Source organism: Ostreococcus lucimarinus, chromosome 12 (genome assembly GCF_000092065.1).
Source record: "Ostreococcus lucimarinus CCE9901 chromosome 12, complete sequence".
Lineage (NCBI taxonomy): Eukaryota > Viridiplantae > Chlorophyta > Mamiellophyceae > Mamiellales > Bathycoccaceae > Ostreococcus > Ostreococcus sp. 'lucimarinus'.
In genome coordinates, this window is record NC_009366.1 from 310598 (window position 1) to 328541 (window position 17944).

Here is a 17944-nt window from a genome sequence, read left to right on the forward strand (position 1 = left end):
GCGGACTGAAATGTTTCTACGAGCATCCGACGGTCTGAGACAAGTCGGTCAAGTGGTTCTTTCTCGCAAATTCTTGCGACAATACATCGAAAGTGTGGTACAAACAGGCGCGCCCGAGGATTTGAGACTTCATGAAGCAGTGTTTAAGCTCAAGCTGTCGATGGGTACGAACACCGCCATGGAACAATCATTGGAAATGTGCCGAAAGTTGCAGAGTGAAGATCGATGGCGGGAGGACGATAAAATGAGCCTGACCATTTTAGAAGCACAATTCTGCGAGCACCTAGCGAGTGCACGCGACGATGATTCGTTGAGTCATAGCATCGCGGCGATCAATTCTTATATCTCTGTTGCAGAACGAAGCACAAATGCAGCGCAGGCGTCCGAGGCGTCGTTGAGACTCGCTCACTTTTGCGACACAGCGCTAAAAAAGCTACACGGTGAATACGTGCAAACGTCTGTATCGACCGAATGCGCAGAAGCATTAAACGGTTGGCTGGTATCGAGTCTAAACGACGCGTCGAGTCTTGCGGAAGTCTTCATCCTACACACTTTGAAGGCATTGGCGGCTTCCAGCGCGCATAAATCTACACCAGCGCGTCATCTATTACCTCGACTTCTGACCTTGCTCAGAGAAACTTGCCCCGACGCTCGCGACTACAGTCAGACACTCTTACGCGTCCCGACTTGGTTATTTTTGGATTGGATTCCGCAGCTTTTATCGATGGTTTCCGACGTGAATCTTCGAAAGGTTGCTGCGCCGTTGGTACAAAGATTGGTGTCAAAGTATCCAGCGGCCGTACGACCGCACTTCAACCTCATCAAAGAAACGATGGATAAACATATAAGTGAAAGGATGAACTTTTCGCTCGCCTCGTCGCTACACGATGGATTCAATCGTGGTATGGAGCTCTTGGATTTCCCTTCGAATCGATTGAATTTTTGGCGTCAACAAATTCAACTCCGCGAGTATCAGCACGACGTCAACGCCGCGAGCAATATCGTCGATGGCATGATTTCAGATCTGACAAATACAGAAGATCCTTTGTTGGGCTTGATTAACAAACGGTTCGTTGAAATTGCGTCACCAATGTTGACGAGCGCGATAGCCACGGCGCGCAGGGAGAAAACGAGCGTCAACGCCGCATTGAAACATGCCGAAGCTCAAATCGTCGCAGTTTGGGTCAAAGAATTCCCGGGTCTAAACAACGCATCAAGAATCCGACTAAGCGACTTCTCTTCATGGTTTGCGAGCTATGCGAGCTTTGCCGGAGTTTCAACAGCCCTGGAAATTCCCGGGCAGTACGACAACATAAATGCACCGCCAGATATGGAGCGACACGTCACCATAATGGGATTCGCACCGGAAGTACAGGTCTTCGAATCCAAGCAGCGACCAAAAAAAATAACGATGAGAGGAAGCGATGGCAGAGATTATCAGTTCATCGTGAAGGGTGGAGAGGACTTGCGTCAAGACGAGCGCATTCAGCGCTTATTCAGAGCAATGAATGGGCTCTTGGCCTCTAATACGGAATCTCGAGGTAGGGGGTTAGAGGTTCGGACTTTCCATGTCTCCCCTCTATCTAATCGAACCGGCTTGATTGAATTTTTGCGCAAAACTTCGCCGCTGCTTCGGCTTCTGAATAAGCCTGTTGAAGAAGCGAATGTGACTGCATTCGTTGAACATCAACGATGGATTAAAGAGCGCGCGACGGGACTTGGCAAGCGAAAGCGAGAGTCTGCGCATGTAGATGCGACGACACACAGCGACTACCTCAGTGCGATAGGCAAAGCATCGAAAGACGACTCGGTGGCTATACTCACGCGATTGAAATCGGCGACGACGTCGCCAGATGCTCTACGGAAGATTTTGTTCACAGCCGCAGGCAGCGCAGAAGCTTTCGTCATGATGAGGCAATCATTTGCGACATCTTTAGCATCCTCCAGCATTTGTGGCTACGTTGCTGGAGTTGGCGATAGGCATCTGGACAACATCCTTCTCGATATATCGACGGGAGAGTTGGTACACATCGATTTTGGGTACGCCTTTGGCACCGCTACACACGCTCTTCCGATTCCTGAACTTGTCCCATTCAGAGCGACTCCAGCTCTTCTCGATGTTTTCTCTCCATTGAACGCGCGCACGTGGCTGGAAACGGACATGTGCCGAACTATGAAGGCGCTTCAGGACGGCTCGACACTTCTCAAGGGCGTGATGGACATTTTCCTTCGCGATCCCCTAATCGATTGGGAACGCGAATCCGTGAGTGCAGGTACGCAATCTCACATCCAGAACAGAATCACTCGCGCGTGGGGCAAATTAGAACTCGACAATCCAGCCGTCGTCGTCGTCGACGAGTGCGAATCAAAGCACAAGAATTCTGCACATTGGACAGATTTGCGCAAGACGCTCGTTGGCGCGAATGCGCCGCCCGCGAAGAAATGCACCGATGTCGAGCATCAAATTCGTGCGTTATTAGACTTAGCGACCAACCCAGAACTTTTAGCCGTCGCGTGGAGCGGATGGCGACCCTGGCTTTGATAGATTTGAATAACTTTGATAGATGCAAACATGACAACGCGCAGCGCTCCTCCCTGCGCCTCGACAGCCACACTCGACAGCCACACTCAAACTTCAAATCGCGACCGCGCGCCGCGCGTCGCGGGACATGACGCGCGCCGCGTAGACCGGGCGAACGAACAAACGACACCAACTATTCAATCGCCGCGCGCCGCCGCCGGCGCCGCCTTCATCAGTGGTAGCGCGCGCGGCGAAGCCGTTCCGAGACGCGACGCGCGCGATGGATGACATCGCTGCCCTGCACGACGCCTTGCGAAGCGATGGGCTTCGAAAGCGGCGGGTGCGTCTCGAACGACCGCGATTGACCGTACGCGTCGGTAGTGACGCGCGCGGACGCGTGAACGTGCGGTCACCGATGCGAAAGATGACTGACGGCGCGCGCGCGTAATCCCAACAGGATGGCATCAAGACGCTGTTGCTTCATCTGCAGTCGAGCGATTTCGTGAAACAGCTCGACTCAGGCACGAGAGCGTATGATTCCACGGGAAGCGGTGACGTGCAGCGCACGTGGGCGGGATTGATTAGCTCGGTGATGGTGTGCGTGACAAGCGAGTTAGAGGACGAGAAGCGCGTGGTTGACAAGAACGCGACGTCTTTGTTGAGAAAATTGGTGACGGCTGCGGAAGGAAGAAAAAAGACGAATGGGCTTTCGGCGCCGTTAATTCGGCGCGCGGGCAAGATATTTACGCACGTGCTTTACGTCTTACAAACGGGAGATGTGAATTTTGTCGTCGATTACGTGCATGTGTTGCGCACCAATTTGCTCGTCGCGCCAGAGTATTGCTCGCGGGCGAAGCAAAGCGTCTTCGAGGGATTGATTGAATATTTTGCCTCTAATCTTGCGTCGTATCGCGGTGAAGTGATTAACGGTGAAAAGAAGGAGGAGCGGTACCGTGGCGCGGCGGCATTTAATTTGTTGTTGCGCAACTGTCCATTTGATTTGTCAACGAATGCGGTAAACGGTTTGTTTGAGGTGTTCAAAGAAATATTTCGAGATATGCACGAGGATGGACGCACACCCGCTATGCTCGTTTCTGCGATGAATAGCTTTCTTCTGAAGACGAGCTTGGACGTGAGTTCGCGCATGACTTCGCTTCACGAGAGTGTCGTGCCGTATCTCTCGTGGGCGCTTAAGGGAAACGCACGTGACAAGCGCTTGAAAGAGGAATTGATTAAGTACTGCCACTTGCACGTCAATTTAGATGTAGTGAGTGATGGTGGCGCTGAATTTCTCGTCGAGTTGCTCGCGAGGCAGATCGATGAGATTGGTTCGGACAGATCCGTAGGCGGCGACAACGCCGAAAGATTTGAAGTGAAATTGCCGCAAAAGTTGTTGTTTGAGCTCTTCGCAGACTTGGTCATGGTTTTGAAGCAACAGAAATCCTTTGCGGGAGTGTGTTTGTACGATGGTGAGCGAACGCCGAAGCGCGCACGAGGGAACGAAAAACCTGTGGAACGCATACTATCAAAGATTTTGAACGACAGTGGTTGCTGGAGCGCCGTGTTTTGCTTGCTTTTGAAACGGCACAGCGCCGCGTTAACGAAGGAAGAGTTAGCTAGTTGCGCGAAACGACTGTTGCACGCACTGAGCGAAATGTTTTCTCAAGGAAGCATGTCAGATATGAAAGCCCTGGCTCACGCAATCTGGTTGATTCGATGCTTGCAGGAAATCGCTGGCACGATGCACAACGAAACGCTACCATTGTGGACGGATGTGACGAATTGTCTCGTCTACTGGCTTCCAGCGCACCTATCTGACGTTCGCTTAACGAACGACGTGCTTTTACTTTTTGCGGCGATGATCAGTCACAGACTCGTACACCCGTCGTTATTGAGACAGAAATTCTGGTTGCTCACCATCTTTGATTTTGCTGACATTCCAAGTTTGGCTACGCTGGAGCTCGTGGGTGCGGTGGCGTCCATCGGGCTTTGTGATCACGTCTTGGCGGGTCGCTCTTATGACAGTTACTTTAAGTGGCTAATTCGTGGACTGTCGCAGAAGAATGACGATCGAATGTCATTCTACGGGCGTCGCGCAAATGTGACGTCTTCGTACGATTTAGCGCTGTTGCGTGTGCAATCGGCGATTCAGAATTCATTCATCGCTGGCTCTCACAAGCCTTGGGTAGACGATGTCACGCGCCGCGCGTGGCTAGAAGTGCCCGATGAAGAGCATTTAGAGTTTTTGCGAGGCGTGGAAGATCTTCACTTAGTTGCGAAACCTTTCGCCACACTCAAGCTTGAGTTTAGAGACGCGGCAGAGCGCAAAGAGGACGATGGCGCGAAGCGAATCAATACGAAGGAACTAAGCATGGACCCGGAAGTTCATCGTGTAGGTACCGATTGTTTGGAGCACGCGATGACGAACGCGTCGACATCTGAAGACGCGATGCGACTATGCACGATAGCTTTAGGTATTATAGGAGCCGTGGCGTCGGTCGGTCGATCGTCACGGTCTGTGCAGAGTCTAGATTGGGGCGTGAGCGGGTCGCTCATCAGAACGGTCAAACACACCATATCTACTGCGTTAGAGTATGACACGATGGTGATGCTGAACGCGAAGACGAGTGTGCTCGAAACCATCCCAATCTTGGCGGGCGCTCTTGAGCAAATTCAACAAGCAGCCGGTTTGGGAGCAAGTTTGGAAGCAACCTCTCACAAACTCGTCAAAGTATTGACTGAAATGACCAAAGACTTTTTGAAAATCATCAGAGATGCACTGCAAGGCAACGGAAGCGTGCCAGCTAGTGCTCGGCAGTCGCAAGAAGCCGTTCAGTTTGGTGACGATTTGGACTTTGAGATGGCCGACGCCACCTTGTCAGAGACGCAGCGCTCAAATACATCTCAGATGGCGACAACATCGGGGTCCAATGAACGAGAAACGACGATTGCCTGTGGCGAACAAGTCATAAGGAAAATTCTGAGATGCTTTAAGTCGATGTCCGTGGTGGTTCCAAGCACGGTGACAACATCTACATCGATGTTGCTCCGATACGCCGTTCCTCCAGAAGGTGCGCCACCTCGTGGACCCTGCGGTATTGGTGTTTCTCAAGACATCGCCGAGTTAGTCGTAGATTTTGTCGGATTAGCCGACACGGAGTATCTGATTGATCACCTCGTTCCTTGTCTTCAGGCGGTGGCGAGAGGGCAAGTAAATTTGGATGAGAACACGGGCCTCACTTCTTCTGCTCGTTTATGGTTACTGCATCAGATCACAGTCTTGTGTCACGGAATATGCAGGCTTAAGTTGAACGCTTCAAATTATCCGTCTACGACTCAGGGCACGATGCCCAGTAACATACACGAGGTATTGGCTGACTTGGTGTCACGAGCCGCCGGTATTTTGGACGGTGAAGCTCCAGCAGCGTTGAGAAATTGTGTTGCTCGCGCAAAATTAGCTGACTGCATTTTTTCGTTGTTCAAGCTGAATATAGACTACTTCCAGCCTAGATTTGGTAGTTCGTTAGCTTGGCTTTTAGGGGATGAAAGTTATTTGGTGCGCATACATGCTGGCTCTGCAATTGCGTCCATACTAGATTTCTACGAAGAAGCGGACCACACGAGTATATTTCAAAATACCGTCGTTCCTGGATTGGCCATCAAGTGTCAGTTTCTCCCGAATGGCAGCTTGAATATTGGCGATGGTGAAATTGCAGAAACCGAAGCTGAGTGGTCTAGCTTGCATTTCATTTCCGCCGTTGGTGTTGTTTCTCGAGTGTTGGAACCGTGGTGCACGTACATAATCGTTCATCATCGAGCGCGTCATGGTGAACGTGTGCAGATACCTGCGATAAACGCGTTAAAATATCTAGCAGAAGCAACTGGCCACACATCTCTGGAATCTTTCGTTGCCTATCACAGCCGAACTATCGGGAAACTTTGGATAGACTCTGGCGCACCTTTGTCGATGTTGTTTCAAGTGCCAGAGTTCCTCGGCTTGTCTCAATCTGCTGAGCGAGAGTCCGTCGCGATTCATCTCAAAAGATCTTTGCTCCCAGCGTTGATATATGAGCAAGACCGTGATGGATTGAAAACTTTGACGTCGACTTGCGGAATGGCACACAAGTTCAAGCAAATGATTCAAGGAGATTGGGACGCCATTTATGCGCGTTTGTACGCGTCGGCGGTAAAGTCTAATCCCGATCGCAAAGCTATTCAAGCACTCACGTACGCGAATTCCATGGTGAAAAACAATGGTGGATGGAACTCCAAACATCCTTCGGTGCAGATTCAGATTTTATTCGAACTCTTGCTCTTGGCAAGGGATCCTGTTTCGCCTCCCTACAGTCGATCCAGCGATATTGTGGAAGTCGTCGGTAAGTTTATGGATGAAAAGGACTTGAATATTCGTTGGGATGTTAACATCATATTTCAATGCATGTTGCGTATCCACGAGGCGGTTGATATGGCTACGTCATCGAGACATAAATTGAAGACTTTGAACGCGCTGAAAGTTTTGCTGCTGTGTATCGGCGACGAAAGGGTTCGAAGTCCGTCCATATTCCGTTACGTCTACTTCATGCTTATTCCAAATATCAACGATCATACGATCGGCACGCAGTGTATTCAAGTTTTGGTCAACCTAACTCTCAACGCCTACGACGACCTACGTCAAGCCGACGACGCCGAAAGTGAACTTGCGTTAGCGATGGAAAGTTTCATCATGCCTCTCATGTTTGTGTTGTCTTCTGTCGTCGAGTCAAAGTCAAGTCCGAACGCTCAACGCAATGAGGCTCTAAAGTTGTTGACCGCTATCGTCACCAATCCACCGATGCTCATTCATCACGCGCTATGTGTGCTACCGCCATTGCCAGATGTACCCATGCTGAGCGAAGTCAGATCGATTCTCTCGGTCGCATTTGAGAAGCCAAGCTTTGATATACGTCTCATGTCGCTCGTCAAAAAGGCACCGACGTTGCCTAAAGCCTTGAGTAGAGTAGCGTTGAGAGCCGGCGGTCTCGAGGCTCTACAGCACAAAACAGAGCTCGCGCAAATGTACGGGCAGAACGAGTCATCTTCCATTCCTGAAAACGTATGGAAATTTGCAGAGCTCGTCTCACCGCTTGGAGATACTGAACTCTTCGCGATCGCCGCTGAGCTGCTTTCTTTACTCGGTCCTCTGAGGCCGAACACGTTGGCGTTCATCACGCCAGAGATGAAACTTCCGATTGACTCGAAGCATATCAAAGTCGGACTCACCGAAGCGGGCACTTTCGTTTTCGATGTTCTCAAGTACTTGAGCGGCCTTCTCTGCTCGCCGATGAGCTCGACTGTTCGCGCTGCAGCGACTACCATTCAATCGTTACTGATGGTAAAAAAAGCGGCTCTGGTCATGGACAAGATGTCTAAAATAGACAAGGCATATCTCTTGCCTTTTGAGCATCCTTCGTTGCGATTGGTGCCTGAATCTGTCAGCGCAACCAACAATGTCACGGACGCATACGCTCTCGATGATGAACGTCTTTGGACAGTCAATGAGAACGGTTCCGAGACGAAGTACGAAGAATGGATTTGTCGTCTCAGCCATAGGTTGATAAGCGAGTTCAAACCACATACGAAGAGTAAGAATGACCCTCAGTTTTCGTTGACGGTGTTCGAATTATTGGGTCCGCTGATGATTTCTGACGCCGTATTGGCAGAGTTGGTGTTCCCTCCTATTTTGTATGAGATCACTAGCGCGCGCGGTAATTTGTCGATTCCTGCGAATCGAGAGGTGCGCGATCGCCTGAGTCGCGGGGTTTCAATTTGTCTAAGTCGCGCAAATTTGCCAGAAGGAAAAAAGGCGGCGAAGTTCATGTTGCGCGCTCTTGATTACTTGCGCGGTAAACGCATGCGGGCATTTAGGATGGTGGATGCGCTACCACAGGATGACTCAAAAGTTTCTGCCGTTCAGAGAAAGGTGCCTCGAGGCGTGGAGGCAACTCAATGGGAAAAAGTGTACTGGCTGAATGTTGACTATCTCGTCGTCGCTCAAGCTGCCATTCGCTTGCAAGCTCCTCTCACGGCTACGCTTCTTGTGGAACATTGGCTCGAAGATAAAACCGGCACGGTTTCGCTGAACGCGATGGACTCTCAAGGACAAACGTCCGACGCAGTGCCTCCATATCTCACGCTCCTGCTCGAAGCACAATCGAAACTTTCAGAACCCGATGGTTTGTACGGTCTATTACGCTCCAACTCGCTGGAATTACAATTGCATTTGAGTGAGCACGAAGGTCACTGGGATAGAGCGCTCGCCGGTTACGACTTGCTGCAGAGCGACGTCGAAAACAATATGAACGGTGGAATGGCGAGCTCACGCGTGCCCATGCTGAACGCATTACGTCAGCTCGGTTGTTTGCATCTTCTTCGCGCATACTCCAAGGCACTTTCAGACGACGAATTGGCCGCTCCAGAGCTCAAGGATGTGCAATATGAAGCCGCATGGAGAGCGGGTCAATGGACGCTGCCGGCTGCGGTTACGCGCACGCAAAATTCGGGCGTTGTAGATTTCAATCAGAATCTTCATTCGTCGTTGCGAGCGCTCGAACGAGGTGATGTAGGCTGTGCGATATATGAGACCAATCGGTGTCGTGCGCAACTGCTGCAAAATGTCATAAGTGGTGCCGCAGAATCGGCTGACGCGATGAATATAACGATCATGCGCATGCGCATGCTCGACGACGTCACCGATGCGGCGAAATTATGGCGTCACTTCATGGGTAACAACATCGACGCGATGCAAACTGCTACCAAAAGTTTGAGCGATTCCTGGCAGATGAGACACGTGAAAGATGGTCCGTTTAAGCTCATCGAACCATCACTCGCGCTGCAAGGCGTTCTTTTACGGTTGGCTGGGTTGAGTGAAAATTTTGCACAGCACACAACTCGTACGTCGATACTGGCGCGCAAAGCAGGGCACATCACCGAAGGCGTTCAAGCCATTCGCGCATTACGAATAATGGCGAGTCGTCTATCGTCAATTTTGCCCGGAAAGCCTCTACCAAACTTGATTCTTTCCAGGACGGCGCCGTGGCGAGTCGAAGAAGCTAAGCTGTTGTGGGCCGAGGGAAAGGCTGAATCCTCCATCGCCATCGTCAATTCCATCGTGCAACTCATGCTTCCCGGGCAAGCGTCCTACGTCACGAACTCGAAGACTGGAACTCCGACAGAAGAAGTAGGCGTGACAGAGCCGGAAGCAAATCCAGACGCTCGATTCTTTGAACTTCTTTGTTTATTGTCGAAGTGGCAGGCGAGCGCACGCACTGAGTCTAGCAAGGTGATTTTACGCAGACTCTTGGATGGCGTCAACGGTTTGACAATGGCGTATAGAAAAGGCCTGCTCGACAAGACGGGTAAGAAAATCACTAGGGGTAGTCGCGGTCAAAACGTCGTGGTGTACACCAAAGACGGGATCAATCCCGTTACGCAGCTCAGATTGCTGAGTCGCGCTCATTTCCGTTTGGCCCAATTCACCGATTCGCAGTATCGACAACTCGAAGAACGCATGAATTCTCCAGAATGGATTCGTTCCGAAGCCTTGCGACAACGCAATGAAAACGAATTGACGCATCTCAAAAGCGAGCGAGAGGTGAATAGAAACGCCCTTCGCTCTAAAAAGAAGGGAAGTGCAGCGTACAACGAGCTCGCAAAAGCGATTCATAGTATGAACGCTCGATGTGGTCCACTGGAGATGCAAGTTTTGAACGATCAAAACGAAACCGTGAGCATGTACAACGAACACACGAGTTCGCTTATTTCCGCATTGCAAGCTTACAGACGGTCTCTTGAAGCTGGTGGGTGGAATTCTCAGAAAAGCATTTTTAGAATGATCGCGCTTTGGTTTACGCATTGCGGCGGCGGAAGTAATCGTTCGAGAAGCAAAATGGAAACACTCAAGGTGATCAAAGCAGTGAATGCTGAGCTTGAAAAGCTCATCAACCGCCCCACAATTCCAAGCTACGTTTTTGTCGAGTTGTCTCATCAAATAGTCAGTCGCCTCGGCTCGCCGTGTGCTCCGGAGAACGATTTCATCAAGGTGCTTGAACAACTGGTGTTGCGCATCATGAGAGATCACCCGTATCACGTGCTGTATCAAATACAAGCGTTGACGCGGGGTGATCGCGTTGCGCGCGCGGGCGTCTGCGCGACAAATGAAAAGATCGTCGCGGCAAAACGATTACTTGAAACTTACAGTTCGGAATCGAATGATCGAAAATTGATGTTGTCGCAAATGGAACGCTTGATCGAAGCATACATTCACATCGCTCAGTTGAAGTTACCTCAAGACGAAAGCCTCGTTTTTCATCCTCTTCCAAACGATGTGAAAAAGCGAGCCTTGTGCAACTTGAAGATGATCCCAGTACCCACGGCACCGATGGCAGTAGATCCGGCGTGCAAGTACCCAGACGGAAGTTTCCCGTACTTTCTTCACTTCGCCGACAGCACGCGCTTGGTGGGCGGCATCAATGAGCCGAAGCTTTTGGGCTGTCACGGATCCGATGGTCAGGTGTATCGACAGCTGGCGAAAAGTGGAAACGATGACTTACGTCAGGACGCTGTGATTCAGCAGTTTTTCGGGCTCGTGAACACTTTGCTGAAGCAAAATACGAGTACAAATTCGCGCAGCATGCGAATTCGCACTTACAAAGTCATTCCGTTTTCTCCCGAGGCTGGTCTTCTCGAATGGGTGGACGAAACCGTTTTACTTTCGAACTATCTTATTCGCGACAAGAAGGGCGCGCACGAGCGTTATCGACCTCACGATATGAAATCCAGGGATATCTCGCAGATGATGCGAGATGCAGTGACAGCTGAAGCGCAACACAAGATGTACGAAGAAGTGTGCGAAAACTTTAAACCGGTCATGCACAACTTTTTCCTGGAACATTACCCAGACCCGAGCAATTGGTTCGAACGTCGCGTTGCATACTCGAGATCATGCGCGGTGAACTCCATCGTCGGCTACGTCATCGGCCTTGGCGATCGACACAGCAGCAATATCATGATTGACAAATGGACCGCCGAATTCATCCACATCGATTTTGGCGTCACGTTTGAGCAAGGCTTGACGCTAAAGACTCCCGAACGCGTTCCATTCCGTCTGACGCGCGATATCGTCGATGGTATGGGCGCGTGTGGCGTCGAAGGCATCATGCGCCGGTGCTGCGAAGAAACTATGAAGGTGCTTCGCTCAAACAGAGACGCCCTCACCACCATCATCGCCGTCCTCGTGCACGACCCCATCTTAAAGTGGGCCGTCGGAGGTCGTCGTCAAAACGCGAACATCTTCAGGACCACTACGATGTTCGGTACGATCGCCTACGCCCTCAATCCCGACCGCGAGGTCGTCCCCAGCGACGAAGGCAACCTCGACGCCGAACGCGCTCTCATGCGCGTCAAACAAAAACTCGACGGTTACGAAGACGGCGAGCTCCGCTCCATCGAAGGTCAGGTCCAACAACTCCTCCACGACGCCCGCGATCCACACAAATTGGCAGTCATGTACGCCGGCTGGGCACCGTGGGTGTAATTGATCCGATAGTACACGAATCCATCGTTGTCTTCGTTAAAGTGTCATGAAAAGATTAGAAATGACGTCAGCGCGTCGTCATCGCGTCGCCACACTCGCACTCGCAAACCACGTACCATGCTCGCACTCGCTTCCACCACCGCCGTCGTCGCGCGCCGGAAAACGATCGTCGCGAGCGCGGCTTCGTCCGCGTCCGCGCCCGCGCGCGTCGTCCTCGCGGCGTCGTCGACGTCGACGTCGTCGGCGCTCACGGGGACATCCGATGCCGCGCGGGACATCGCCGCCACGGCGTCCACGAGCGCGCACGGAGGCCGACGCGGAGCGCTCATGGCGATCGGCGCGCTCGCACTCGCGATGACGACGGATGCGCCGCGCGCGGAGGCGTCCTCGGATCGACCGTTCAAGGAAGTCTGCGACCCGACGGCGGACGGCGCCGACTGCCGAGCTAGAATTTTGGCGCAAGACGCCGTGAGCGCGGACACGTACGACAGCAAGAAGAACACGTTCAAAGCGGCGAATGCGTCCACAAATCCGAATCTCACGACGTATCAAAGCGATACGCTGACGTTCTTGGAGGAGGTCGAGGCGCTGTTGGCCAAGGACGTCTACGACCCGACGCGCGAAAAAGCCATCGCGGTGTTTCAAAAGAAATCCAACGATTGGTCCGGGAAGTACGCCCCGGGCGGAAGCTCGAAGATGGCGTCGGGGCGCGCGTTTTATAACGCGCTGAACCAACTCGCGGGGCATTTTTCCTTCAACGGCTTGGCGCCGTTGCCGAAGAGTCGACTCGAAGTCGTGGAGACGAACATCGCGAAGACGCGCGAGCTCATCGCCGAGGGTCGTTAACTCGCGTTATTGAATATATTTGTATTGTCATCGCTCGGTTAACACGCTAGTTCCATCCTTCGTTCGCTTTCGCCCGTCTCGCGCCTCTCGCGCCTCTCGCGCCTCTCTCCTTGGCTCTGAGTGCACTCAAAAAAGCCACGCCGCACTTCTGCGCGCGCATGTTGCGGCGTCCACCGACGCGCATCGAGCTTAAAACGGAGGATAAAGAAGAGGTACGCGCGACGTCGACTCGGTGCGAACGAACGCGAGCGAGCGCCGCCCGAGCGCGACGACTGACGATGAAGAACCAAAGTTTGAACAACTCCGACGAGATTACTTAAAGTCGCGTGAACGCGGCGCCGAGGGAGCGACGCGCGCGGACGCGGACGCGATTCGACGACTGGAGCGCGAGCGCGAGCGCGCGCGAAGACTTGGGCTCGATCGCGCGGTGCACGACGTGGAAGAGGACGGGAACTAATCGCTTAGTTGGTCGGTTGCGCGGGGCAAACATGGCGCGACCGCTCGTCGTCGTCGGACCGTCCGGCGTGGGGAAAGGGACGCTGATCGCGATGCTTCAGCGAGAGTTTCCCGATAAATTCGGGTTCTCGGTGAGTCACACGACGCGGTCGCCTCGACCGGGAGAGGTGCACGGAACGCATTATAATTTCGTCGACAAGTCGACGATGGAGCGAGACATCGAGAATGGAAAGTTTTTAGAGTACGCGCACGTGCATCAGAATATCTACGGCACCTCGTTCGCGGCGGTGAAAACCGTGACGAAAAGTGGAAGGATCTGCCTGCTCGACATCGACGTCCAAGGGGCAGAGTTAGTGAAGAAATCCGATTTGAACGCCGCATACGTCTTCATAGCGCCGCCGTCGATGGAGGAACTCGAACGCCGTCTTCGCGGTCGAGGCACAGAGAGCGAAGACGCCGTGTTGAAGCGTCTCGAAAACGCTCGTAACGAAATGGCGAAAAAAGACGTTGAGGGCTTCTTCGACGCCGTCATCGTGAACGACGACGTGGACAAGGCGTACGAGGCTTTAAAATCTGTCATCGCCGCCCACGTGGAAACCGGCGCGTCCTCTGCGTCCTCTCGCGACGCCGTCTTAAAGTACGGTCCCTCCGCGTTCGCCATCGCGTGCGCCATCGCCATCGCCGCGAGAGTTTTCATCAACAAGGGCGGTCCTTAGTCGTGCAACCAACCAAACTGTCGTTTCGCAAACGTTTCGCGCGCGCGTCCCGAAATTCCACCTGTCCACTTGATTCCTCACCCCTCTCGCGCCGCACACGCCGCCGCTCGCCGCTCGCGCCACCGACGCCGCGTCGAGCGCGCAAGATGTGGCTCTTCAAGAAACAAAAGACTCCGCAGGAGCTGTTGCGCGAGAACAAGCGCATGCTCGACAGATCCATTCGAGAAATCGATCGCGAACGGTCAGCCATGATGTCGCAAGAAAAGAAGCTCATAGCGGAGATTAAGCGCGTGGCCAAGGCGAATCAGATGGGCGCGGTGAAGGTGCGCGCGTGGACGATCGTGCGCGAGGGCGAAAACGCGCGGTGTCGGCGCGATGATGCGTTGGAGGGGATGAAGGTGGAAGCGCGACGCGGCGGTCGGAATTGACCACGGCGACTGACGGAACGAAACGAACGTGCGTCGCGCGATGTAGGTGATGGCGAAGGATTTAGTGCGCACGAGACACTCGATAACGAAGTTCTATGCGCTTAAATCCCAGTTGCAAGGGGTGTCGCTGCGAATGCAAACGTTGAAGAGCTCGCAGGCTATGGCGGACGCGATGCGAGGCGTGACGACGGCGATGAAGTCGATGAACACCAAACTGAATTTACCCTCGTTGCAAAATATATTGAAGGAGTTTGAGCGACAGAATGAAAAGATGGAGATGACGACAGAGGTGATGGGGGACGCAATCGACGATGCGTTCGAGGGTGAGGATGAAGAGGAGGAGACGGATGAACTCGTGAACGCGGTGTTGGACGAACTGGGATGCAACGTCGGGGCGGAATTAATCTCGGCGCCCGCGGGTAAGGTTGGCGCCGCCGTCGATGCCGAACGAGTGGCGCCAACCGCGGTCCTAGAGGGTGGTTCGGCTGAGCCCGCGACCGGGGGTGGCGGGCTTGACGACGATTTACAGGCGCGCCTCGACGCTCTTCGCAAGTGAGCAGTAAAATCATTGTTTGTACACCAGTTACATAGGTTCGTTTCGTGCGGCAAGCTAATATCGTCCCCTACTCCACTTCTGCGAGGATCTTCTTTTTGCGCGCGGGTTTGAATTCCTTCTTCTCCGCGCCAGGCGCGGCGTGCGCGACGCGACGTTTCGCCTTGCGAGTCTCGGCTTCTTGCATCGTCCGCCGCAACTTGGTTTGCTTGTGAATAGCCTTGGGTACGTGATGGTGATTCGCAATGCGCCTGATTTCGGGCATGTGCTTAAAACGGTCCTTTAAAGACGCGTTATACGCGTGCTTGCGCTTTTCACGAGCCGAGAGCGTGCCCATTTGCGCGCTCGCGTCCGCCTTCCAACACCTCACGTTCATGTCGTCCGAGGCGCTGAAGACGTACGAACCATCCATCGAAAAGCGCGTACAGAACACGCGCTGCATGCGTTTGGTGTGGTAGCAATCTTTAGAGTGTCCAGCGTTGTAATCAAACATGCGCACGGTTCTGTCATAACTCCCCGCCACGAATTCCCGACCCGTGGGCGAGTAATCGATATCCATCACGGCGCTCACGAAATCCTTATGAACGCACGTCGCGATATCCAGCTTTCGCATGTCGTACGAGTATAAGTTGGTATCCTCGTTGGCAACGGTGAAATTAAACGCCTCCATCGGATTCCAGCACAGTTTGGTCGACTTTGTCTGCATGATGATCTTCTTCAACGGCGTCTGCATTCGAACGTCGTACAACGCGATGGATCGATCCGACCCACACGACGCAAAAATATCCGTCTCCACCGGATTATATCGCACTGAAAGCACCGTATCGGAACCCCACTCGAACGTATGCAGCGCATGACTCCGTTCCATGCTCCACACCTGCACGTTCGCCCCCGCGGTGGCGAACTCCTTTTTCCCCCAGTGCGCGTCGCAGTCCCTAAAACCGTTGCTCTCGACGTACATCTCCGACGTCTCCAACACCGGAATCTTCCGCGTCGGATCGTTCATCTCCCCCATTCCCGCCTTCGGCATCGTCCACAACCGAATCGTCGCGTCGTCGCCGCACGACACCACCGCGCCGCCGTCGTTCGACGCGCTCACGCCTCGGCACGCCCCTCGATGTCCCTTCAGCACCCGCACCGTCTTCAGGCTCGGCACGTCCCACACTCGTATCTCTCCATCCGCCGCGCCGCTCACCAATTCCGTCAGCGACGCCGGCGACTTCGCCATGCACAGCACGCCGTCCGCGTGTCCGCTCATCTGTCCCGCGAACGGCTTCGCGAACACCTTGTCCAGCTTCGTCGCGTTCAGCGCGCGCTTGTACTCCGTCGCCCGTCCCATCGGCCGCAGCTCGGGCGCGAGATTTCGATGCACCCTGAGCGCGTCCGACTTTCGCTCGCGCGTGTAGTCCTCCTCGACGCGCGAGATGGTTTTTATCTTCATCGCGCCGCCGCCGCCGCCGCCGCCGCCGTCCCGGTCGCGCGCGCGTTCGAGCCGCGCGCGCGCGCTCGCGCGTTCGAGCCGCGCCGTCGCGCGCCGCCGAGGCGCGCGCGATCGTCCGTCGTCGTCTCGCGCGTCGCGTCGTCCCGCGTCGCGCTCTGCGCGCGCGCGCGTCACTCCGCGTCGCGTCGTCGATGCCGTTCGTGCACATCGCGTGGTGCGTTTCGCCGCGCCGCGCCGCGACGCGACCTCGACTGACGCCGCGCGCGCGCGTGCAGGTTACCCAAGGCGTGTCGCACGCCCGAAGCGCGCAAGGAGGTCGCGCGCGCGGTGATCAACGCGCTGGTGAGCGTCAAGAGCGCGGACATCAGCGCCGATAAGGTGGTCGTGCGATTCAGCGAAGCGGTCGACGGGTTCGCGCTGCCGCCGGGGCACACGCGCGAGAGCGTGGACGCCAAGTAAGGCGAAGGCGAGATGCGGCGCGCGGCGCGGGAGGCGGCGAGGGTCGGGACGCGCGGCGCGAGGGCGAAACATCAATTGGTGACGGTGGAGCTGGTGAGCGACACGATGTGACCGAACGGATACATCGGGAAGCGACAGCTGCAGCGCGCGATGCGCGCGGTGCAGCGAGAACCTCTCGATGCGAACAATCCGTTGCGGTTCACGGTGCTGCGGGTGCCGTTTTTTCTCGAACCGGAGTATCCGCGAGACGAGGCGTGGAGCGAGACGAATCGAACGAGGTTGGAGCGGAAGTGGGGAGGAAAGCGGGAGTTTGACGCGCAAAAGAGGAGGCATCGATTGAAGGAGCGGGGCGAGGACGTGGGAATTAAGCACTTTAATCTCGATCGGTTGGCGAGCAGTACGATGGCGTCGCATAGGCTCGTGCAGTGGGTAACGAAGAATCACGGCTGCACGGCGAGCGAGACGTTGTACAACGACTTGAACAAGAGACACTTTGAGGATGGGCAAAAGCTCAACGACAAGAGAATGCTCGCGGAGGCCGCGGCGAGAGTTGGAGTCGACGCGAATGAGGCGATGGAGTTTTTGCAGTCGGGCGAAGGCGAGATGGAAATCGAAGGCGCGCTGCTAATTTTGCGAAAGATGGGCATCAACTCCATTCCGAATTTCATCGTCGGAGCGCAACACATCTTGTCCGGAGCGGTTCACTCGTCGGAGTTGATCAAGTTGTTCAGACAAATCGAACGAACGGGCAAAGGTGCGCCCGATAGCGCGTTCGCGGCGGTGTTGGGCATCGGTGACGACGTCATCGCGCGCCCGCTCGACGCGTCGTATAACGAAGCCTCGGCGTGAGCGCGAAGCGTCTAGCAGAAGCGAGTCGAGATGAAACGTGACGAAGTCGAGTCGAAAGCGCAAATGAATTCGCGCTGGCTCGAGTCTGATTATACTCTCGCTCG

The 17944-nt window shown here is 54.2% G+C and overlaps 6 protein-coding genes across 6 annotated transcripts; 5 read left to right on the top strand and 1 right to left on the bottom strand.

Annotated features, from left to right (window-relative positions):
• Window positions 1–1090: 1090 nt before the first annotated feature.
• On the top strand, window positions 1091–2542 carry OSTLU_39103 (predicted protein; the record flags this gene model as incomplete). Its single annotated transcript, XM_001420616.1, has 1 exon — window positions 1091–2542. One exon carries the CDS (start codon window positions 1091–1093, stop codon window positions 2540–2542), a length of 1452 nt encoding a protein of 483 aa, XP_001420653.1.
• Window positions 2543–10937: 8395 nt separating this feature from the next.
• OSTLU_51045 (predicted protein) lies at window positions 10938–12120 on the top strand (the record flags this gene model as incomplete). The annotated part of the gene is made up of 1 exon (XM_001420617.1): window positions 10938–12120. The coding sequence occupies one exon, from the start codon at window positions 10938–10940 to the stop codon at window positions 12090–12092; it is 1155 nt and encodes a 384-aa protein (XP_001420654.1). The 3' UTR covers window positions 12093–12120.
• Window positions 12121–12446: 326 nt separating this feature from the next.
• Window positions 12447–12938, top strand: OSTLU_26855 (predicted protein; the record flags this gene model as incomplete). Its single annotated transcript, XM_001420618.1, has 1 exon — window positions 12447–12938. The coding sequence occupies one exon, from the start codon at window positions 12447–12449 to the stop codon at window positions 12936–12938; it is 492 nt and encodes a 163-aa protein (XP_001420655.1).
• A 488-nt stretch (window positions 12939–13426) lies between these two features.
• On the top strand, window positions 13427–14110 carry OSTLU_17617 (predicted protein; the record flags this gene model as incomplete). The annotated part of the gene is made up of 1 exon (XM_001420619.1): window positions 13427–14110. One exon carries the CDS (start codon window positions 13427–13429, stop codon window positions 14108–14110), a length of 684 nt encoding a protein of 227 aa, XP_001420656.1.
• A 181-nt stretch (window positions 14111–14291) lies between these two features.
• Window positions 14292–16532, bottom strand: OSTLU_50969 (predicted protein; the record flags this gene model as incomplete). The annotated part of the gene is made up of 2 exons (XM_001420780.1): window positions 14292–14363; window positions 14583–16532. One exon carries the CDS (start codon window positions 16530–16532, stop codon window positions 15162–15164), a length of 1371 nt encoding a protein of 456 aa, XP_001420817.1. The 3' UTR covers window positions 14292–14363; window positions 14583–15161.
• Window positions 16533–16724: 192 nt separating this feature from the next.
• OSTLU_26861 (predicted protein) lies at window positions 16725–17840 on the top strand (the record flags this gene model as incomplete). The annotated part of the gene is made up of 2 exons (XM_001420620.1): window positions 16725–16746; window positions 16808–17840. The coding sequence occupies exon 2, from the start codon at window positions 17142–17144 to the stop codon at window positions 17838–17840; it is 699 nt and encodes a 232-aa protein (XP_001420657.1). The 5' UTR covers window positions 16725–16746; window positions 16808–17141.
• Between the last annotated feature and the right edge of the window lie 104 nt (window positions 17841–17944).